This window comes from Miscanthus floridulus, chromosome 17 (assembly GCF_019320115.1).
Source record: "Miscanthus floridulus cultivar M001 chromosome 17, ASM1932011v1, whole genome shotgun sequence".
Lineage (NCBI taxonomy): Eukaryota > Viridiplantae > Streptophyta > Magnoliopsida > Poales > Poaceae > Miscanthus > Miscanthus floridulus.
Genome location: NC_089596.1, coordinates 19,580,354 through 19,605,588, shown reverse-complemented (window position 1 = coordinate 19,605,588; position 25,235 = coordinate 19,580,354). Strand labels below are relative to the sequence as shown.

The 25,235-nt window shown below is 42.5% G+C and overlaps 1 protein-coding gene across 1 annotated transcript; it reads left to right on the top strand.

Annotated features, from left to right (window-relative positions):
- The first annotated feature begins 1,375 nt into the window (after positions 1-1,375).
- On the top strand, positions 1,376-9,175 carry LOC136514831 (probable ATP-dependent DNA helicase CHR719). Its single transcript, XM_066508538.1, has 11 exons — positions 1,376-1,509; positions 3,167-3,231; positions 3,467-3,661; positions 3,747-3,896; positions 4,478-4,873; positions 5,319-5,578; positions 5,689-5,907; positions 6,713-6,914; positions 7,141-7,294; positions 7,545-8,144; positions 8,250-9,175. The coding sequence occupies exons 2-11, from the start codon at positions 3,199-3,201 to the stop codon at positions 8,918-8,920; spliced, it is 2,880 nt and encodes a 959-aa protein (XP_066364635.1). The 5' UTR covers positions 1,376-1,509; positions 3,167-3,198; the 3' UTR covers positions 8,921-9,175.
- Positions 9,176-25,235: the final 16,060 nt, after the last annotated feature.

Sequence of the window (25,235 nt, the reverse complement as noted above, 5' to 3'; positions counted from 1 at the left end):
ATAGAGCAAGACGTCACTGCCTTTGGAGAGGTTCAGATTCCAATGCAAAGATGAAACCACTGGTGGCCTGGAGAAAATGTTCAAAGCCAAAAAGAAAAGGAGGATTAGGAATTATTAATCTTAGGAGTCAAAACAAGACCCTTCTTTTGAAGCATCTGGACAAATTTTATAATAGGAAGGATATCCCATGGGTGAAGCTGATCTGGAATGCGCATTATTCCCAGGGTCAAGTGCCACATGCTTCGACAGATAGGGGTTCATTTTGGTGGAAGGATGTCCTAAAATTATGTGACATGTTCAGAGGAATTGCAAAGTGCACTTTTGGAGATGGTTCCACTGTGCTTTTTTGGTCTGACCTTTGGAATGACAACATCTTAGAATCCAAATTCCCAAGGCTCTATTCCTTTGCCCGGAATAAGAACATTTCAGTGGCCAGGTTTTTGTCTAATAACACTCTGGAGGCCCAATTTCACTTGCCCTTATCAGAGCAGGCCTTCCAAGAATTCCAAAGTCTCCAGGAATTAATTCAAGATCTGCAGGTCGATCAGAATTCAAAGGACTCCTGGGAATACATTTGGGGAAGCAAGAACTACTCCTCATCAAAGTGCTACAACTTTCCTTACAAGAATATACAGCCCCCATCCCCTTTTCTCTGGATTTGGAACTCCAAATGCTGTAACAAACTTCGAGTTTTTTCGTGGCTCCTCTTGATGGACAGACTGAACACAAGGAACATTCTGAGAAGGAAAAAGCACAAGCTTCAGGGAAACAACTACAATTGTGTCCTATGCAGCAACAACATTGAAGAAACCGCATTTCATTTGTTCTTCACCTGCCCCTTTACCCAAGCCTGTTGGCAACACCTTGGTATAAATTGGGACTTCACAATGGATTTCTTCCGGATGATGCAGCAAGCCAAGGCTCAACATAACAACCCCTTTTTTATGGAGACCTTCATCATTGCCACCTGGCAGATTTGGAAGCAGAGAAACAACTCTATATTTGACAGAGGCCGGCCATCCTTTGATTCTTGGAAAAGCTCCTTCTATGACGAAGTTAGCTAAGGCCCATAGATAGTTCTGCTCAAGCGCTCTGTCTTCATTTCTTGTACAGCTGCTCTAGTTTAGCTCTGCTGGCCCACTCGGATTGCTATCCCTTTTTTTGTTTTATCTCTTGTATAGAGTTGCTGCTCCTTTTGTTTAAATAAAAATTTACAGTGGGGGCCTCCCTCTGTATTTTCGCTCAAAAAAAATAATTGGGTACTACCTCCTTTTGGTTTGTTGACGTGAAGTGCTTTCTCTGAAATAGCCCTTCTAAATGATCTTATCCTCTTATTTTTTTTTTCACTGAGAGTAAAGGCTGTTACCCTTACAGAGGGGGCTCCTTGATCGAAGAGCTTGAGATGCAATATATAAGAATAAAAAAGCACCAATATCCTACTCAGAGTTGGCAGCTCTAAAGAAGGGCGATTCAATGCATCCATCCAGCATCGGCTAGCTGAACTTGAAGGTCTTTATTTTGATACTCTGTTAGCTGTGTAATTCTCCAGGTCACATTAGTTTTAAGAAACACATTTCTGAGCTTTCATTTCCCAAATTCGTTTTTATGGTCTTATAAAACATGGTTGTGTTGGCTGGGTATTTTTGTTTTTAGCCTTCCATGTCAACTGAACCAAGTCTAATGTCTATGAAGGTTCTTGGTTTGGCATCGGTTCTAAGCCTTCTTTTGGTCTTGTGACCACCTTGGTCCCAGCTCAGTTGCTAAGTTTGACTTTGGTAAAAAAGAATGCATAATGGAACTTTAGGAAGGTGAAAACCATAGTTATAGGAATCATTTAAAGAGGCCACGTGCTGCAATTCAGGTTGCGTGGACCAAATCGTGATGTCCGATCCATTCTGATTCGCCCTGAGTTGGCAGGTTGTGCATGCCCCTTGCCAAACCAAAATTTAAGACAGATGCCAAGATCTGATTCCCGCTGCTTCGCACTAAGGTTTTGGGGTAGATCATGGATGAGAGAGAGATGCTTGCACCTCCACTGCCTTTCTCCAATAGATTGAGGTTGCCATCAGTGGCGAAGCTACAGTAAACGGGGGGGGGGGGGTGCGCTTACCTTGTAGATGTGTGAACTCGATCCGCTACCATGGTGAAAATTTCACCCTATTCACTGGTATTCAGTTTTTTCTAGGTCCCACAACAGTGTACCTAGCTTCGCCACTGGTTGCCATGGTGCTGCTTCATGCCTTCAGAGTCAAAGACGTGTCCCCATTGCGCTGGAATTTTTTTTGGTGTCGCCATTCCTCGGAGATGGCTGTGTGCTGTGGGGGGAGCGAATAGAGCATGCTAGGGCAGATTAGGAGAATGCATGGTGGCTCGGTTGGGCTGGACCAGCCAACATCTGCTGGCGCACATCTTTTTTCCAGTTTATATTCTCCAAACTCTTTAATTGATTCCTCTAAATAAGTTTTCCAATTTTTGGTGTCTTGGGGAGATCTTTGTGGCTCTGCTTACTTATCTGCCATTATTACCTATGTTTTTGTACACCATTTCCTAATCCCTCAAAAGCCCACATCGATAGATACTGCTCACGTGTCCTGTAGCGAATACTATTCACATGCACTATAACAAATACTTTCCGCGTGTGCTGCAGCAAATAGCTGAATACTGCTCATGTGCACTGTTCACCCGATACTGTTTACGCGTGCATTACTTTTTCTTGCCTACCAGATAACAGGCCAGTTTTTTTTGTTTTTTTTTTCTCCCGCGCAACGCACGGGTTAAATATTTCTATGGCCATACCACAAATAGTTATGAATCATGAACCCAAAGAGGCATGCCCCTATGAGGCGCTATGAACCTTACTTTTATGAAGTGGTGAACCACAAATCATGAACCCCATACCTTGAACCTAGTGAACCACTGTTCTGCTAAGAACTGCAATTTAGGATTACATTTTCTTATTTGATTGTACAATAGATGTTATCCACTTGTTATTGAATGTCAATCATATGGAAAATACAGTTTCACACGTGTTTGCATTTATTTTCCTTGTAGCTGCCTTTAAAGCTTCTTTATTTCTTGCCTTCTTTAATTTAAAGAACTTTAGTTGTTGGATATCGGTATTGTCTCTCTGCTGCTACATCATCCCTCATTTCTTTTTTGTTGCCAGGATTACCTTCTACTAGGGGTGAAGACTTGCAAATGAAGTGTTTGCTTGAATTGTATGGGCTAAAGGTAAAATCAGTAATGCAGTATATAGAATCAGAGATTACTTTGTTCTTACTGGCTGTTCATTCGATATTTATTTTTAACCCTGAATGTATAGATTACTACCAACAAATGATACAATCTGAAATATATGGGTTATTTATCGCTATGCTTGCATTATTCATTTGCCACATGATTTTTACATGCCCATAAGCGGTGACATGCGACATCAATTCTTGCTGATTATTCATATATTGTGCAGTTGTTAGATTTGCAGAAGAAAGTGCGATCCGATATCAGTGCAGAATATTGGCTACACAAGAAATGTGCATATCCGGAGAGGCAACTTTTTGATTGGGGGCTGATGCGGATACGGTATCCTTTATCCATGTATGGAATAGGAGATATCCTTTCAATGGATGCTGATGATGTTCACCGCAAGAAGAGATTTACAGAGGTTTGTGCAATATATCTTCATATATTTTTGGCAGTTTATATTTAGTTGAAACCATGATCCCAATATTGGTGCTTTCGAACTTTAGAGGATGTCAAGACTCGAAGAGGAAGAAAAAAATCAGGCAGATATCAGGAAGAGGAAGTTCTTTACAGAAATTCTAAATGCTTCTAGGGAACACCAGGTGCAATTAGCTACTACATTCAAGCAAAGAAAGCAGCGGAATGATGGAGTTCAGGTATGGTTTGTTAAAACCGTCTATTTTTTAAATTCAAACAATATTCTGTAGGCATCACGTAGCTGTTTTTTACTGTATCTGTTTATCTATCTGAAATGTTGTAGCTAGGATAATAGGCGGCAAATAATAGATTGATTGAGGGAATAGAGTACAGGATTATATAGGCAAGGATGCTCTAGGGTTTTGGTTTATAGAAATAGCACCAATCACAGAGATCCTTGCCTAACACCAAATCAATCTATAGATGCGGCATGGTCCTATGTCCTTCACATCCACAAGGCTAAGGCCCACAGTCTAAACCAGCTCTCTGTCTAACCTCATCAGTAGACTATAGCTTGCCACTTGTGATTATGGAAGGTGCAAATTTCAACATAATTAATATTTTAATCCTGAGAACAAAATTGAAATATTTAGAAAGTATGTGCACCATCTTGTTTTCAAATTTCTACTTTGTTAGCACATCGTTGCATTTTTTCCACAGTAAACCACATTCCTGTGTAATATGATTTTATCCTATAGATACTCATGTTCTGGATGTGCCACTTTAGTGCCTGAGAGCCTTTTTCACTTGCCAATTGTAGGCATGGCATGTTCGGGCACGTCAACGTATCTCACGGCAAGAGAAAAATAGGTTGAATCTTCTGAAAATTGGTGATCAAGAAGCATATATGAAGATGGTCGAGGAGAGCAAGAACGAACGTCTGAAAATGCTCCTCGACAAAACAAATGAGCTTCTTGAAGGAATTGGAAAAGCTGTACAGCGACAAAAAGATGCTGAGCATGTTAGTCAGCCAGAAGGGAGTGAAGTGCCAAAAGGGTCAGAGTCTGAGGATTGTTCTCAAATCTCAGGTGTCAAGAGTGAATCACCTGAGGAGTCTCCTTCAGATGATGATGCAGACTTTGCTGGCCCTGCAGATGAAAGTAAATTCAATGCAGGTCGTAGACTTGATTTTACTGTCCATTCCATTGAAGAAAAGGTATAGCAAAATTTCACTAGCTATATATGGAACTTATTGCGTGACAGTCTGACAGATTGTTGGTTGTGTTGGCTTCGACAGTTTTTAGAATGAATGCAGTTTTGTGACCATATCCGTAATTATCAAACAGCTTTTGTGTTCTCTTGCGATGCACTGGTGCTTGCTTCAGTTGTATCCCTTATGATAGTAGGTAATGTTAGGGAATACAGCAGGGGGAGCATTGCTACTAGTAGATAATGTGCTGATTTATGTGAATTATTGCTTAACAATAGAAAACTTCAAGTGCTAATTGATTCCATTTGTCTTCCTCAGTTGAATTTATGCTCCTTTGTTCATTAATTTGACCTTTGCCCTTTTTTTGCAAAATCATAGTGTAATCTGTGATCCTGTGTACTTCTGGTGAGGTAGCAACTCTAATGTTTCTCTTGTGTTCTTTGCACTACAGGTAACAGAACAACCATCAGCTCTCGAAGGTGGGGAATTGAGGCCATATCAACTGGAGGGTCTCCAATGGATGCTTTCTTTGTTTAACAACAATTTGAATGGCATTCTGGCTGATGAAATGGGTCTGGGTAAAACAATTCAGACCATAGCTTTGATCGCTTATCTGTTGGAAAAGAAGGAGGTTGCAGGACCATACTTGATAATTGCTCCAAAAGCAGTATTACCAAATTGGTCTAATGAATTCAAAACATGGGCTCCCAGGTAATGTTTCACTGGAGTGTGTATGATCAAAATTTTGTGAGTACATTCCATTGCACTATATACCAGAGCCACCCTAAGTCCCTAAGTCAACATGGTTTTGTTTGTTGCAGCATTGGGACAATTCTGTATGATGGTCGTCCAGAAGAGAGGAAGCTCTTAAGGGAAAAGAATTTTGATGGATTGCAATTTAATGTTTTGCTCACGCATTATGACTTGATACTGAAAGATAAGAAGTTCCTAAAGAAAGTTCACTGGCATTATTTGATTGTTGATGAAGGCCATCGTCTGAAAAATCATGAATGCGCTCTTGCTCGCACACTAGTTTCGGGGTATACACTTTATTCATAATCCTTTTTACTGTCTTAAGGCTTTGGATGACATGGATGCACTTAATAATATTGTATGAGGCTCTGATTGCCAGTAATGGCTTTTTGATAGTTGACACATTGACACTTGAAATACCAGCAACTGAACAGCTTCAAGTTTCATATTTAGAACTAGGCCGCAGAACCTTGTGAATCTTCTTGATCAATCATTAAACTAGTTTTGTCAGACAGCTTCCACATAACTTTTGTTCATATGTGGTGACAATGGGTCTAGACCTTGTAGCATTTCACGGATTCACAGATGGATCTTAAATGCCTTGTCTTGGCAGGTTATCACATTGACATACCTTTTGCCTTTTCTGAAGAAGGTTATCCTTGATAATAAAAAATAATGGGAACATAGTAAACAAGTCTTTATATTGATCAAGTAGTGTTTGGTGCTGGCTCATAATTGGTTAGTATTGAATTGCCATGATATTGTATATTATATAAATGCTGGGATTAATTACCACCTTTAATGGTAATCATTCTTTTAGGTATTATATACCAAATTTACCAAATATATACAACAAAGTTTTTGCGGGAGTGTAACTGATATGATTGAGACTATTTTTTTATTCATTTTTCATTACTATTCTCTTGTCCTCGCTAGTTGCTTACTCTCATTTTTCCATTTTACCTTGTTCATTCTTCATTGATTTAGTGATTGCTATTAACCTACTTATTTTTTTTTCTTTAAAGACAGCAAATTAGTTTATTTGGGCCATTTGGCAACAATACTTACAGATTGCTGATACTTGATTTACAGATATCAGATCCGCCGCAGACTACTTTTAACTGGCACTCCAATCCAAAATAGCCTACAAGAACTGTGGTCTTTGCTTAACTTTATTCTGCCCAATATTTTTAATTCATCTCAGAATTTTGAGGAATGGTTTAATGCACCATTTGCATGTGATGTTAGTCTTAATGATGAGGAACAGCTACTAATCATACATCGTTTGCATCAAGTGAGTAATGCTGCCTCTGATATATGCCCTCGAGTTATTCAATTCTTTTAACCCCCTCAGATGTTGCCACATGATCCTCCACTTGCATCCTCATACTTTTGGTTGACTGCAACCATGTAGTGAGAATATGAGTTGGTAGCACATAACGGATGCAAAGAAAGCTGACAGTCAATTTTATATTTGGGAACATCTAGATTTATTCGTTGCTCCCTTTCTTTTTGCCCAGGTTTTGCGTCCATTTTTGCTGAGGAGGAAGAAAGATGAAGTGGAAAAATATCTCCCTGTGAAAACACAAGTAATTCTCAAGTGTGACATGTCTGCTTGGCAAAAAGCATACTACGAACAAGTCACAAGCAGGGAAAAGGTTGCGCTAGGATCTGGTATGTCCTTCTAGTATTACTAATCCTTTCCTCTCTAGAGAATTAATTTCTGAGTGAAATAAAATTTGTAATTCTTTTCCAGACCTTGATGGAGTATAAAGCTACTTTAATGTTACTGCAATTTGGATTTATCTGTATTGCTAGTTTATTTAGTACATTATCTTATTGTTGTGTTAGTCTTGCACTTCCAGTTTTCCTTGTGTTTGTGTTAGTAATGTGCTTATATTGTTATATTTGTGTGTGTGTGCAGGGCTCAGATCAAAGGCTCTGCAAAATCTGTCAATGCAACTTAGGAAATGTTGCAACCACCCCTACCTATTTGTAGAGCACTATAACATGTACCAGCGGGAGGAAATTGTTAGAGCATCAGGGAAGTTTGAATTGCTTGATCGTCTACTTCCGAAACTGCAGAGAGCTGGTCACAGGGTTCTACTTTTCTCTCAAATGACGAAACTGCTTGATGTTTTAGAAGTATACTTGCAAATGTACAATTTCAAGTATATGAGGCTTGATGGATCCACGAAGACTGAAGAACGAGGGAGGTTACTGGCAGATTTTAATAAGAAGGATTCAGAATATTTCATGTTTCTCCTCAGCACACGTGCTGGAGGCCTTGGGTTGAACTTGCAGACAGCGGACACTGTCATTATCTTTGATAGTGACTGGAACCCTCAAATGGACCAACAAGCTGAAGACCGTGCCCATCGTATAGGGCAGAAGAATGAAGTGCGTGTATTTGTTCTGGTTAGTGTTGGCTCAATTGAAGAAGAGATCCTGGACCGTGCAAAACAAAAGATGGGTATTGATGCAAAAGTTATCCAGGCTGGGTTGTTTAACACAACTTCCACAGGTGAGTTTGAATACTCTAATTCCTATTTATTTAATTTTTGCCTACTACCTGTAGACTTTGAACTGGAACTCGCATGACATATTTTCATGTTCATTCCCGCTACAGCACAGGACAGACGAGCATTGCTGCAGGAGATCCTCAGGAGGGGGACAAGCTCGCTAGGAACAGATATCCCCAGTGAGCGTGAGATAAATCGTTTGGCTGCACGAACCGATGAAGAATTCTGGTTGTTTGAGAAGATGGATGAAGAGAGGAGGCTTAGAGAAAACTACAAATCTAGACTTATGGATGGGAATGAGGTTCCAGATTGGGTGTTTGCCAACAATAATGATTTACCCAAGAGAACCGTGGCAGATGAATTCCAGAATATAATGGTTGGTGCGAAGCGACGTAGAAAGGAGGTTGTCTATTCGGACTCTTTTGGTGATCAGTGGATGAAATCTGATGAGGGATTTGAAGACATTCAAAAGGCGACTCCAAGGCCAAAGAGGACTGCCTACTCCTCTGACATCCAAGTTGAGTTTAGTGAAAGGAGGAAAAGGCCTAGGTCTGTAGAAAACAGCGCAGATGGTGCGAGCAACCCAACGTGGACACCTGACAAAGGTAGGGCTGGAGTTTCATCATACAGCAAGGACGAGACTGAAGATGATGGCGAAGACGAAGTCATTACTAGCGGCTTACAGAAGGGAAACAGTTTCACATGGAATACCCTTGGAAGAAGAAGGTCAAGCCACTTCAGTTCGTCGTCGGACTCGAAAGGGCGCCCATCATTCTAATGTCAGTATACATGAATGTTATGGCCTCGACCTGTTTGTTTGATGGAGTCCTTCAACATCGTAGTGCCCCTGTAGACTAGGTAGCAGGTCTACTACAACTGAGAAGTACCTTCAAGCTTATGAACTTTATTAGGATCATTACTATTACTATAGTATACTGTATGGACTTGTTGGCATGAATTTGTAACTCCTTTAAATATTAATTTCGTTACACATCAAACCGAAATTGGGGGTTGCTTATTTGTTGGTAAATAACCGGTGGTGGTTGGTTGGTTACTTCAATTCTGCTATCATGCCGTGCCTACTTTTTTTTTGGGTTCAATCAAAGACTTTGTGGCCAGGTTTTATTGGTGTATTTGGTGAATAGGTTTTATTGGTGTATTGGCGAACAAAACCGTTGGTACTTTTTGGTGTCAGGTCCTCAAAATGGAAGAGTAAAACAAGTACTCTCCGTTGTAAATCGTAAGATATTCTGGTTTTCTATATATATATATATATATATATATATATATATATATATATATATATATATATATATATATATATATAAGTTTTGCTATATGCACCCACGTACTCTCTTCGTTTCAAATTATAAGTCACTTTGATTTTTTTGATACATCTATTTTACTATATCTCTAGATATAACAATATGTTTACATACATAGTAAAATGGATGAACCAAAAAAATCTAAGCGACTTATAATTTGAAATGGATGGAGTATATGTTGTCTATATATAATAAAATCTATGTACCTTAAACATCCAAAATATCTTATAATTTGGAATGAAGGGAGTAGATATTATACTAGAAATTTATAGTCAGATTTGTGCTTGATGTATATGTTTATTGGAAAGCCAAAACAAACTCATTGTGATTCGATGTAGCTTCAGCCAACAACTATGCAAAATGTGTGAAAATTGGACGCAAATTGCTCTCTTTCCAATAAAAAACAATTTTCTTGGGGAGGTGTTACATCAAAATATAAATTCATGTGGAAATAAGGAAAGTCTGTCAGAGTAATGCAAAAATGTCCATTGTGAATTTGGTAATGCTTGGAGTTGCAGTTAGATGGGGACCGCACCTGTCCTTTTCCACTGGTCAGCGCTGGGGAGCGTGTGCGTCCACTCGCTCGGCGTGGGATGCACGCGGCGCATGGGCCCATGCATGCGCGGTGTGACCAGAGTGTGCAATGACCAGAGAGAGAATGACTAGCCCTGGGAGTTTGTGAGAGGAGCACGTGCCCGGATCTGTTTGCGCCATTTGCTGCTCTCGTGACTGAGTGACCGTGGGCATCGAGCTCCGCGCGCTGCGTATGTGTTTCAGGTGTATGTTTCATATGTTTTATCTAGATGTTGCATATGTTGCAATAGCTATACACGTATATTGCAAATTTACAATTGTGTTTTTCCAATGTTCCAGCTGTTTCATCTAGATATTGCATGTTCTCATCAGGATGTTGTATATGTTGTAGTGGCTATACACACGTATGTTGCAAGTGTGTATTCCAAAGTTCACCTATTTCAGACGTAAGCTGCAAGTATTTTTATCTGGATGTTGCATAAGTTGCAGTAGTTATACACATATGTTGCAAACGTATGTTTCAGTTGTTTCACCTTGTTTTGAGTGTTGCAACATGTGCTGCTCCCCACATGCTTCGACTCGTGAGCAAGCACGCGCTGCACCAGGCGCCCCTGCACCACCAGGCGTGGTCCCTCACGGTTGAGCATGCAGCCGGCTCAACACATATGCATGCGTGTTGTGCTTGAAAGCATCTAGACCCCTAGTTGGGTTTCGGTGATTAATGACAATACAAGATTACTATGACTAACGTGTGTTTTGCAGATACAATTAAGTTAGGTCATGGTAATGGAGATCAATTGGGCAATCAAAGTTGTCATGCCCCTACGATGGAAATCGTTTTGGTTTTCAAAGGATGGACGACAAGGTTAAGGATGACTAGTTCTAAGTGTCGATTGGAGTTGGAGAGACACTTAGAGTAGTTTAGGACTTTGTTTTTCCTTTAGCCGTACTATTAAGGGGGGTATGGACGGGTAGCTTGACCTAGGTGAGTCTAGTGAGTTAGGTGTGGTGCACACTTGTTAAAACTAGCTCTAGGTAGCTCCTACGAATGTCTAAGATCCTTTGGAGCAAACTTCATTCACATATGATCGAGAGTTGGAAGTGAATGGAGGGTCAAATGCTGACCGGACGCTGGCCGCAGGGTCTGGTCAGTTCATTTGATCAACAGACTGCGTTCGGTGCGACCGGACGCTGGAGAGGTCAAGTGACCGGACGCTGAGAGGCAGCGTCCGGTCGACTCCAGTAAGGTTCTAGAGAAGGGAATCTGCGACCGGACGCGTTCGATCAGTATTGACCGGACCCTAGGGGTTCAGCGTCCGGTCGAGTACAGTAAGGTTCCAGTAAGGGTTTAATGCGACCGGACGCGTCCGGTCAGTGGTGACCGGACCCTGCCAGCGTTCGGTCAACACATTTTCACTAGTTCGTGGGTTGAACTGACCGGAGCGTCCGGTCAACACGACCGGAGCGTCCGGTCACTCCGTAGAAGCTCATAACGGTTCGTTTTTCAGGCTGCCTTATAAATAGAAGCTCCACTCGTGTGTGGAGTTACTTTTGCTCATTCCAACAGCTGAGAAACACATTTGTGAGTGCCAAGAAGAGCAAGGTCCTAGTGAGGTGATTGAGATTTGTGAATCCAAGAGAGTAGCCTCATTAGTGAATCAAGAGTTGCCAAGTGTGTATCCATCTTCTCATTAGGCTTCGCGTGGTCAAGTGAGAGTTCGTGCTTGTTACTCTTGGTGATCGCCATCACCTAGACAGCTTGGTGGTGATTGGGAGCTTGGTGATCACCTGACGGAGCTTGTGGGTGACCCAACTCAAGTTGTGAGCGGCTTTGGGTGATTCGCCGCGACGGAGCGTCGAAGAATCAACCCGTAGAGAGCACTTGATCCTTGCGCGGATCAAGGGAGAGCTACACCCTTGCACGGGTGCTCCAATGATGACTAGTGGGGAGTGGTGACTCTCCGATACCTCAGCAAAACATCGCCGCGTTACTCTCTCTCTATTTACTTTGAGCATTTACTTTGAGCAATTCAATACTTGTTCTTACATTCATAGAATTGCCATGCTAGAGTAAGTTTGGAACATAGGTTGCAAGTCCGTTGTGCGTTAGATTAATAGAAACACTTTTCTAGGCACAAGGGGTTAATTGGGCTAACCGTAGGATTTGATTATTGCAAGAAAATTTAGAATTAGCCCAATTCACCCCCCCCCTCTTGGACATCTTGATCCTTTCAGTGCTCCCTCCCCCTCTCTCGCATTAGGGCACGCGTGTTGTGCTCTCTCTCGCATTGGGTATGTGCGCTGTGATCCCTCTCTCTCTCGCATGCAGCTGGAGTCTCGCATTGGGGCACATGCGTTGTGCTCTCTCCCTCGCATTGGGGTACGCACGTTGTGTTCCCTCTCACTTGCATTAGGGTATGCGCGTTGTGTTCCCTCTCTCTTGTATGCAGCTGGGCGGGCAAGAGGAGGCGTGGGGCGCGGCAACAGCTGGAGGAGAGGAGGCACTGTTCCCCAAGGAAAGCAAGAGGAGGCGTAGGGCGCATCAGGCGTAGCTCCACATGGGTAGGCGCAGCAGCATGTGTGGGTGTCCAGACGCGCGGGTCCGTTCGGATGTCCGAGCGCTAGCATAGCCCTTGTGAATTTGTATAACACTAAAAAAATCAAAACTTTCTTATAGATGCAATTTTATTTATTGACTACCTTTTGATGAGAGGGTCACAATCTATATCTATATACTCTTATGAAGCTAAACCCTACTAGATGATTTTTCTTTTCATGCAAGGTGTCAACGTCATTTCCCACTAAGTGACCCACTAGATGTTCTATCTCATCATGTAAGGTGTCCACATCATTCTCCACTAAGTCCATATCATCCCTAAATGATTTTTCTCATCATGTAAGGTGTCCACGCCATTTCCCAATAAGTGACCCGCGAGATGTTCTATCTATTCGTGAAAGGCTGAAAGGTCCTAATTTGGTTTGAGGGGATGAGTAGCCTATAAAAATCTCTACAAATCCACTAGAACAATTTGTTAGTAAACTAAACGGCTAAATGTAAACTTGCTCTAGCTCTAAAGGGTTGCAAGCCACCTATCCAACCAATTCTAGTTACTATAATCACTAGACACACAACAAAAGCTAAGACACTACTCACTAAGAGCTCTCAACAAGGCTACACTAAAGAGCTCCACTAGGTGAAACTAAACTAGCAAGCAAGCTCTCAAAACTAGCTTCACTAAAGAGCTTACTACACAACTAGTTTGCAATGAATGTAAAGGAGTGAGTAGGGTGATTATACCGTCGTGTCGAGGAATGAACCAATCACAATATGAGTGCCAACCAATCACCTGAAGAAATCTAATCACAAGATGACACACAATTTTCTCCCAAGGTTTCTGTGCTTGCCGACACGCTAGTCTCCATTGTGTCGACCAACACTTGGTGGTTCGGTGGCTAATAGGTATCACACACTTAGCCAACAAATGGCACCGCAAGAACCTACCCACAAGTGAGGTAACTTAATGACACGAGCAATTTACTAGAGTTACCTTTGGCGCTCCACCGGAGAAGGCACAAGACTCCTCACAATCACCGGGAGACGGCTACGAACAATCACCAACTCGAGCCGCTGCTCCTCCGATGCTCCAAGCCATCTAGGTGGCAGCAACCACCAAGAGAAATAAGAAATCCGCAGCCACAACGATCCCCAAGTGCCACTAGATGCAATCACTTAAGCAAATGCACTTAGAATCACTCACAATCTTACTATAATGACGAATTAATGATGGAGATGAGTGGGAGGTGTTTGCTTAGGCTCACAAGGATGTCAAGTATGTCAAAGTGCCAAGAGAGACAGCCCCAAGTTGGCCACAATCTATTTTATAGACCCCTTGGCTCAAAGAGCCGTTGGGCTGTCGAAGGGGCACCGGACGCACTGACCGGACACTGCCCTGTGTTTGGTCGGCTGAGTCCGATCGCACCCTCGAGCCACTCTGCGCTCGCCATGTCATCTCCATTCAAATTCGACCATTACCGCCTCTACGTGCGAGCCAGTCAACGACCGGACACGCCTCTCTGCCTGACCTAACCTAGAGCGCCCCAGTGTTAGATCAAGTCAAGTAAGGGTCCAGAGCACGAATTCCCGACCGGACGCGTTAGGTCCTAGGTGATCGAATACGCCGATGAGTTCGGTCTTGTAGGGGACCGTGACGCCTAAGAGGGGGGGGTGAATTAGGCAACTTAAAATTCTAACTCTAAACTATAGCCTCTTTTTCTATTCTTAGCAAAACCTATACAAAAGATAAACTATCTAAATATGCAACTACGATTTTGCTAGTGTGTTGTTATCTCTAACACAAAAAGAGTTATCGCAAACAATATAAATGCGGAAGCTAAAGAGTAAGGTAGAGATATGCAAACTCCCATCGATGACTCTGGTATATTTATCGAGGTATCAAGAAACGCGCAAGCTTTCCCCTAGTCCTTGTTGGAGCCCCTCGCAAGGAATCCCTCACAAGGGTCAAGCTCCCAGTCGGGTAACTCCGTGGATAGCTCCGGGCCTTCCCCACGCGCGAGTGGGTCTCCGGTGTGTCTTCCGGCAAGTCTCTCTCGAACCGCTCCCCGACGTCTTCACTATCAAGCTTTCGGCCAAAATGTCGCAGGCCTTGTCCCCTCCGGTACATGGTGGCGGTCACACCACAAACGTGGTTGGTGTGATCTCGCAAGACTACAAGCCCATCTGAAGTACAACAATGGTGCGCGCAATCACCGAGTGATAAGAGGTATACAAACCTTATTAAACACTAGGCCTAAACCTAGAGCAAGCACATAAGCGGTGGTCTAATCAACCTAAGCACTTTGCAAAGTACCTACGCTAATCACCTAATGAATCACTAAGCACTATACAAGTGGAGATCACTAAAATGGTGTATGAACACCCTTGGTATGTTTTCTCAGCTCCACACTCCTTAAATGGTCGGTTGGGGTCTATTTATAAGCCCCACTGAGAAAAGTAGCCGTTGGGGACGAAACCTACTTTTCTGCTACTGACCGGGCGCTGCTTTTGTCCTGACCAGACGCGTCCGGTCGTACCGACCGTTAGAGCGTGCGCGTTGTTCGGACGCACTGTGAGTCCGATCACTGTTGATCGGACACGTCCGGTAGCAAATTCGCCGCTCTGGAACCTCTCTGGACTCGATCGGACGCTGCGGTTCCTGTGTCCGGTCGATCACCTTCCAGCGTCCGATCAGTGCTGAGCTATTGTCGCGACAGTGAATAGTGTCATCATCGCGTCCGGTCACTTTCAGTCCTCAGCGTTCGGTCGTTGCTGTTGACTCCTGCAGTTTGCGAGCAACTGATCGGACACGTCCGGACGATCACCTTCTAGCGTCCGGTCACTTCTGTGAAGCTCATTTCTTCACGATCTTGCGTCTGACTTCGTTCCTATCTTCGTGCTTGGACTTTGCTTGATATCTTGGGTCTTCTCTTGTGCTTCTAGGGTCTATCTTAAGGTGTTGATCATCGGATTATCGTGTCATCTTCGTCCAAGTAACGTCTTACACCCTATTGAACTACAAAACAATCACTTACAAATTCATTAGTTCAATTTAGTTGTGTTGGTCATCAAACATCAAAATCCAAAGTAAATGGGCCTAGGGTCCATTTTCCTCATAGGTTTTCACTTCACACGCTCAACGTGTCTACATCAGCGTACGTCATCATCGACCTGACACGCCCCCTGCGTGTCCGGTCTCTAACTCCTTCTAGGGTCCGATCGCGAGGCCGAGCCTCGCCATCTATGTGCGTGATGACCGGACGCTCCACCCTGGGTCCGACCGCGACAATGCATAGGGTCCGATCATAGCTTGGCTCTCTCGGCCATAGCCCTAGCACTAACCGGACGCGCAGCATCAGAGTCCGGTCACTGACTTACATCTCTTTTTCTTTTTCTATCTCCTCAAACTCTTCACCTTTGTTTCTAATTTGCTAACCATAAAGTGTAGAACTTTGTGTGATCGTGTGTTAGCATTTTTAAAGCATTTTACAAGGGTCAAAGTTAGCATACTAGGTTCCTAAATGCATATGCAAGAATCATGTCACCTAGTGGCACTCGATGGCCCCGTTCGGCTTGCTGAAACTTGGCTGAATTGGCTGAAAACACTGTCCTGGATGAATTGTTGTGAGAGAAAAACACTGTTCCGGCTAAAAAAACAAGCTAAATAGTACGGATTATAAGGTAAGCCGAACAGAGGCGATAACCGCTTACGACTATCGATCATAAATGTTATCAAATTCTCTATAGTGTCTTGATCACCAAAACAAAATCTCTATTTATACCTTTGCTTTGATCTCCATATGTTTTTGTTTTTCTCTTTCTTCTTTTCCAAATTGGAGCATTTGATCATCTCTTTTATGGCCATCACCTTCACTATGACCATTATCTAGCTCCACCACTTAGATTGGACTACCTTATCTAATTCACACACTTAGATCAAAGGTTAGTCCTATGGTTTCATCAATTATCCAAAAACAAAATAGGACTTTCAAAAGTGTCCACATCATTTCCCACTAAATCTATGTCATCCCTTATTAATTAAAAAAATGTCCACATCATCTCTATCATGTGCAATACTTTGTTTCATCATCCACTGGTAGAGAACAGAGCTTTACTCCCGGTGGGGAACCCCCTCTAGTCCTGGTTCCGCACCCGGGAGCAAGCATCCGGGACTAAAGGGGGGTCCTTTAGTCCCGGATCAGAAACCGGGACGAAAGAAGAACCTTTAGTCCCGGTGGGTAACACCAACCGGGACTAAAGGTGCCTCCTGATATGCCACGAGGCCAGCACCCTTTAGTCCCGGTTGGTAATACCAACCGGGACTAAATGTTATTTTTTTTTCTTTTTTCTTTTCTTTTCATTTTTTTGTTTTCTTTTCAAAATAGGTTTTCGAAGTCGTATTGTACGCTGCTAATTATACATTTATATGCGCGTATAGTATGTTTCGGTTCAAGCACAATGAACGTATTAAATCACACAATTCAAGCATAGAAATATATATATACATGCATGCATGCATCATATATATATTTACATGCATGCATGCATATGTGTATTTTACATTATATTATTTCATGCGCATATATTACAAAAGATTGCATTACAGTTATTGTGATATAACAAGTTTCCTCTCATCCTCTAGCTTGACTTCCATGGCAGTGTTGGGTCAAAGTAGAACTCGCCCTTGGAATCGATGACCTGCTCATTAAAAAATCCGGCTATAGACTCTTGAATTGCTTTGATTTGGTCTTGTCGTATGACCTTTTCCTCCAACCATCGAGCCTACAGGTTTGAATTAAAGGAAAATAAATTAATATATGTACATACATATATATATATATATATATATATATATATATATATAAAGACATAGTAACACAATCAATAATAATAATTAAATGAATATATAGTGTATTTTTAACGTACTTTGAGTCTCTCTGTAGGAGTTCTTTGGGAGACCACCTTGATAAACTTGCAAATATAGTAACCACAGTAGTTGTTCCCCTGTTCCTGCCTTAGACACCACTTTACGAGAAAAAGATTTGTCATCCAATCTGGTGATCTGGTGAAAGCTATATGTTTAATTAATAAAGATGATGCGATTTAGGGGACTTACTTTCAAAGGGATTACATTCAGTGGCGCTTTACATTTTCCCATGTGTTGCTTCTCAATAAAGGTTTTTCAAACACTGTCCAATAAAAAATTTACCACGTCATCAGATATAGTTAATCATCATGTTTGTGTGTATATATAGTTGCTAGAGATATCGAAATTACCTCTGGATAATATCTATCATATCTTGATAGTCTTATTGTGGTTTTCTCATCGAGTCATAGATTATCAAGTGACTTTTCACCAGATCGATGTCCATCAATATCTAGTGATTGCTGCATGTGTTTATAGGATATAACGCATAACACTCATTAATTAACTAGAATCAACATATGAGCCATTAAGGATGATCGACATTATTAACACTCACTTGAAGTTGTAGGGGAAAGAGTATATCCTTCTTGTGGCATTGGTTTACTAAGAAGTTCATGAGGTTACTCTCTGACTCAGACTTCCAATTAGGCTTTGGAGTAACTGGGTCTTTGAATACTATATGGGGATCAACAAAACCAATTTCATTGCAGCCTTCCTTTCTGAGCTCTGTCATTGTAAATCTGTATATATATAGTACTTGTTAGGATAATTTATATGCATATACACACATATGATGAGTTTAATAATAGATCAAAAAAATTATTACTTATAGGCAATATAGGCAATAGTAGCTAATAATAACTTTGTCCAGAGAGGTCAGGTGGCATAGTTGATGAAATTCTGCAAAGTCAACATACATAACATCATCGCCACGGAACCAATGTTCGTCTCTAATTCTGACACCAACGCAGAAGTCTCCACCGGTAGACGCCTGCATGTACCACTTGTTTAGCAGGTACATTTGCGTCTCTAGATCACATAAGGCTTAAGGGTTGTATAGACTCTGGCCTAGTACAAATTTTTTCTTCCAAATATCAACCTCCGCCGCACTCTCAATGTTTCCATCACCAAACATCTAGTAAAGGTCGAGACCAGTCTCTTCAATAAATTCACCAAGGTGATCCAAATCGACATCTGGAGGTATGTTTGCCTGATGCATTAATCCTAAATTCGAACCATATTCATTACCAACAACTAGCGGGGGGACTGGTTGGTGCGATTGTTGTCCGAGTTGTGCAACTTCTTTCCCTGCCCGCTTCTTTTTCTGTGCCGCCTCAATTGACTTGGTGAGAGTGCGGTCATAGTCCGTTAACGTTGATTTGGACGGCTTATGAGATTCCCACTGTTGTTACTGGTAAGAAGCCACCTTTTTTCTTAGAATATCTAGAGCTACGAAGAAGTACGGTTTCTCTGGGTTTCTCCTTGCTTCTTGATCCTTTTTAATTTTGTCATAGAATCTGGACATATCTTTTTTATATGCATCGGTTACTTCTTCCTTCTCTTCAGATATTATTTTGGGAATAGCTCTTGGTTTCACGGTGGCTTTCTTTGTCGGCAGGGACTGGTTCTTCGTTTGCGGGGCTGGCCTCTTGCTAGTACTTGGCTTCTTGGTAGGCGGGGGCGGGGGATGCGTTGGAGACCTCCTTGGAGGTGGTGGCAGCGGCGTTGGAGACCTCCTTGGAGGTGGCGGCTACGGCGTTGGAGACCTCCTTGGAGATGGTGTGGATGCAGCCTCGCCTTCCAACACATTGTCATCATACAGAGCACTGTGATGATCTAGCGATTGAACAATTGGATTTAGGTTGGGGGAGGATCTGCTACAAAAAAAGGAATGACATATTATTATGAGCAGATTGTTAATTATTTAAGCCAATATAAATTAATGATGTAGTGTTTTCATCCGCACCTATGGTGAGGTAGTTTAGGAGGAGGTGGAGGCGACATCCCGGGAATGATGATGTAGCGCTTGCGCCATAGAATGAATGTCTTCTCTGCTTCTCCTAGAGTCTTCTCGCCATCACCTCTAGGAATGTCAAGAGACAAATCACTAGAACCTTTTTCAGCTTTATCTACCGAGATGGTAGCATATCCTTCTTGGATTATATTCCCATGAATCCTTGGTGTCTTGGTTCGGTCGATAGGATTAACAAGACCGATAGCCACCTTGATTGTGGAATTCCCCTTCGGAATGTGTAGCTCACACGATGTACAAGGTTCAGTGACGTCATCCACAGGGAAGCGCAGTCCTGTGTCCCCTTGATTTGGTATCTCTGTGGAAGCGCAGCTGCTTTTCAACTGAATAGATTGGCTAATGTTGATTCCTGGCTCTGATGCCTGCTTGCTTGCACTCACTGCTATTTGCACTTGCCTTCTGATTTTCTGCTGCATTCTCGCTTCAAGGTTTTTTTCTCGCTCCTGTGCTTCACGCACCGCTTCCTCCAACCTCTAGAGCCGTTGTGCCTCTTCTTCCTTCTTTTTCTAGCGGCTTCTATAGGAAGGTCTGTCCTGATGGAATCCATGCTCCCACGAGACACTTCCTTTGCCTCTAGTTCGGCCAACATGTTCAATAGTCCCGATAGCATATGTCAGTTCATCCTTCTCTCTATTGGGCCTAAACGCACCACTAGCAGTAGCTCCCTGAGCATAAAACAATCTTTCTGCTGCTTCTTGCAGTCTTACGCCATAAACGCACTTCCCTGTCTCCTGGTCCAGTGTTCCCCCATGAGCGAAAAACCAATTCTTTGCACGCTCTCCCCACTCGAGTGATTCTGGTGTGATACCCTTGGCAAGAAGGTCTGCTTCTATTTTGTTCCACTTCTTAATGGCAGTCGGGTAGCCACCTGATCCCAAGTTATGGTGGTATGTTTTCTGTTGGGCATTACGTTGGTTCTTTATCACCCGACTCACACCCTCTTCTGACGTCTTGTACTGTACAAACTCATCCCAATAGGGCCTCTGCTTTGAGATCAGGCCTGGGACAGTAAAATCTGGTGCTATGTTCTTCTTGACATACATCGTGTATAGGTGTTTCTTCCAAGTCTGAAACTGGGTGGCCATCTTCTTCATTGCCCAATCCCTAACTCGCTCCTTCAATTCATCACCATCTATTATATCATCATAACCATCTGTTTGGAGCATGAAATGTTCCAAGACATCATTCCAAATTAACGTCTTGTCACGATCGGAGACAAAACTGATATGAGGAGCATTGGTCTTCTTCTTCCATTCGCGGGAACTAATCGGGAGCCGGTCCCGTACAAGGTAACCACAGTGGTGTACGAATTTTGTTTTATTTGGCGCCCCGGTTCACCTGTATCCACATTAAACTCCGAGATGATGAAGCGGCCCTCCAATGGCTTTTTGGGACCTCGAACATTTTTACTCTTCGTTGTAGTTGTTGATGTCGATCCAGAGGGCTACAAAACATAAACATTATTTTTAATGTCATGAGCACACATAAGACATATGATAATATATATAGCTAATAATAAAAAATATATACTTGGCCAATATGTTGTTGCTCATTTTGTTCAAGAGCTAAGTACTGACTCCCGTCATCTGCATACTCTTGCACGTTATTTTTAGCACCATCATCGCCGACAACTTGAGTGCCAGTGTTGATCAAATTCATCATCAACTCCTCATCCATGTTTCTCGGGTCGGCCATCTAGCTTCAAAAAACAAAACCAATATATAGTACGTCAAATCTTTGCTTACATGCGTAAAATCTATGAACAATATGCATTATTAAATCTTGCCCCTCGGTCACGGACGCAATTCGCCACACTAGGGCGAACTGCGTCGGTACTAGGGCGAATTAGGGCTATACATAAACGGCCGAGGGCGAATTGCGTCGGTGACTAGGGCGAACCACGTTGGTGACATCAACAACACGATTCGCCCTAGTCACCGACGCAATTCGCCCTAGTGTGATTGTTTAGCGTTAACGATAACGATAATACGAATGTTGATCGACTAGGCCGCGAGAGAGGGCGGTGTGACGACAGTGGCGGTGCTCCACTCCGCCGTATATATGTTTGTACACATGGGTGAACGAGGGCGGTGGTGCTATGCCGTATAAACCCTAAACCCTAGGGCGAACGAGGGCGGCGGTGCTCCGCCGTATACATAGAAACGCATGGCGCTTATACATAGAAACGCATGGCGCTTATAGATGGCGCGTATACACTAGAATTTTTTCTGTTCCTTTGGCGCTTTCTTTCTTATAATAGTTAGCGCGATAGAGAATAATGCCCGTCTGAACGCCGTGTGCGACGTGCCATGAAAATTAGTTAAGTATATCCAGTGAAGTGATCAGTACGTTTGGGTTTGTGATCGATACACACATTTGTTGACGTACGTACGTATGCGAATTTGAGGACCACCCGTTGATTGATGAAAGTTTTGTTTATTACCACAATTATTAATTTGGTACATAATAATTAATGAACTAAAGGAGGTACATACTGTACTCGCAAAGGCTCCTCGTTCAACTACGCTGGCGCTGCCACCGGTATTAGTATTGCAAGCTAAGAACGTTGGTCATTGATTGATAAGGTTCCATATAATAGAACATGACTATTTGGATTTAAAATTCTGATTCGACTCAACATACATGCTTATAGTTTGGCCTAATTATTCTTTCGTTCGTTGGAGCTGGTATCCTTTGAAATAAAATCCCTTTTTCTATATGTATATTTATTTCAGTAGCTACTGTATCAATAGAGGAGCATGCACGTAGGAAAAGAAAACCTGAACAACAGTACGGTTACCATGAGTGAACTTGCCTAAAACATGTGTTTCATGCATGGAGATGGAAGGAGCAAGCAGCGTGCTCCTCATCATCGATCTGTTGCGATCACGGTGTAGCCTAGAGATGGAATGGAGCAAGCAGCGTACCTCAGGAATGGAGGAGAGGAAGCCGCGCGCGTTGGTGGCCTCGTCGTCGCGCCGTGTCAACACGCTGGAGGGTACGGTGTGGCCCGCGCGTCTGGCCGGGGCGGCCGAGCAGCAGCTGGCGCCGCGAGGTCGTCGGTGCGCGGGGTGGCGTGGGGACCATAGACGCGCATGAGGCGGTGGCGATGACCGGCGTCGGGCGGGGTGGCGGCGTCGTCCTCGGTGTGGTGGGCCGGGTGGCGTGGGCACAGGGGGAGAGGAATCGGCGAAGAACGCAAGGAAGAAGATGGCACTGGTATATATATGCCACGCCCCTTTACTCCCGGTGCCATCCCCCCACCGGGAGTAAAGGTCCTTTACTCCCGGTGAGTGTTACCAACCGGGAGTAAAGGTATACCTTTACTCCCGGTTGGTAACACGCACCGGGAGCAAAGGTTTACCTTTACTCCCGGTTGGTAATACGCACCGGGAGTAAAGGTTTTTTTGGCGGGCCATGAAACTGCAGCCCACCTTTACTCCCGGGTGGGCTTCCCACCTGAGAGTAAAGGTGGGTTGCAGTTTCATTTCCTGCCTGTTTTAAGCAAATTTTTTTAATAGAAATGCAATAGTCTTGTTAAATACATAGTAAATTAAATAAAAGGCATAAAATTATTTTGTTAAAAATATGGATTTTCTTTTTCTTTATTGCACATAGGAAAAATCTATAACCTAACTTTTTTATTTTTTGTTATAATTATAAAACATAATGTAACTAATATTTATTATTTCGTTAATGCAAAAATGTAGTGTTTAATTAAAATTATTAAAACTATTGGTTTTGGACAGGAAATTTGTTTTCACATCATTTTAACGTTAATATTTTAATTTTTCATCACTCAATATCCTAATTTAACTTTTCGAGAGAGAAATCCCACCAAATCAAACATTGATTTAATTTGAAACACGACATAATAAATATCTGAATTCACAATTATTACATAATATCTCAAACACACACTACATTAAATCACTATATCATCAAGTGTGCACAGCAGTGAACTTCTTCTTTACGTATGTCCCTTGGTTATGATTGCGTCGTAACCATGGAGTGTCCTCATCATTTACCAAGATGCTAGGGTCTTTGTTCACTTTGAAGGGCGGAATTCGGTCATCCTTTTTATAATCTTCTGACATGTCCGACTTGTCCTCAATTCCCACGATGACTCTTTTCCTTGAAAGAACTATGTGGCGCTTTGGCTCTTTGGTTGAGTCATTATCGTTTTCCCTCTTTTTGGTTTGGTAGACATATCATTGACATAGAACACCTGATTCACATCCTTGGCAAGGACGAATGGTTCGTCTTTGTACCTAATATTACTAAGGTCTACTGTTGTCATTTTATACTCGTTGTCTACTGTTACCCCACCTTCGGTCACCTTGACCCATTGGCACTTGAACAATGGGATCTTCAAAGTAGGTGCATATTCTAGTTCCCATATTTCATCTATGCGTCCATAATATGTCTGCTTATTTCCATTCGGGTCTATGGCATCTATGCGGACACCACTATTTTGGTTGGTACTCCTTTTATCTTGGGTTACTGTGTAGAATATGTTCCCATTTATCTCATACCCTTTGTATGTGACGATATGCCATGATGGTTGCATAGCCAATAAATACAGTTGCTCATGGATGCTCTCATCACCTTGACATTTTTTTCGTAACCAACCGCCGAAAGTTTTCATGTGCTTACGCGTAATCCAAGCTTCAGTCTTCTCTGGAAACTCGGATCGTAAGAGATCCTTGTGTGTCTCAATATACGGATCTACCAAAGAGGAGTTCTATAGAACTGTGTAGTGCGCTTTATTGAAATAATCATCATCCGTACCAATATATGTTTTTCTCCCTAGTGTCCCCTTTTCGCTTAGTCTCCCCTCATGTCTCGATTCAGGAACACCAATCGAGTCAAGGTCGAGAATAAAGTCAACACAGAACTCAATGACCTCTTCTGTTCTATAGCCCTTAGCGATGCTGCCTTCTGGGCGAGCATGGTTGTGAACATATTTCTTTAGGACTCCCATGAATCTCTCTAAGGGGAACATGTTGTGTAGGAACACAGGACCGAGAATGAAAATCTTCTTGACTAGGTGAACTAGGAGGTGTGCCATGATATCAAAGAAGGAAGGAGGGAACACCAACTCAAAGCTGACGAGATATTGAATCACATTATTCTGTAGTTTAGCTAGATCAGTTGGATCAATTGCCTTCTGAGAAATTGCATTGAGGAATGCACATAACTTCACGGTGGCTAGACGTACATTTGAAGGTAGAATTCCTCTTAATGCAACTGGAAGTAATTGTGTTATGAGAACATGACAGTCATGGGACTTTAAGTTACAAAATTTCTTCTCTAGCACATTTATAATACCCTTTATATTCGAGGAGAATCCAGATGGTACATTGATGTTGTTTAAGCATTCAAACATGATTTCCTTCTCCTCTTTGCTTAGAGTGTAGCTGGCAGGACGTAAGTAATGGCGTCCATCATCTGTCTTCTCTGGATGCAGATTGTCTCTTTCTCTCAAACAACGCAGGTCCTGTCGTGCTTCAAATGTGTCCTTAGGCTTTTCATACACACCCATGAAGCCTAGCAGGTTCACACAAAGATTCTTCATCAGGTGCATCACGTCAATCGAGCTGCGGACTTCTAGGACTTGCCAATAGGGTAGGTCCCAAAATATGGACTTTTTCTTTCATATGGGTGCGTGACCGTTAGCGTCGTTCGGAATAGGTTGGCTGCCATGTCCTTTTCCAAAGA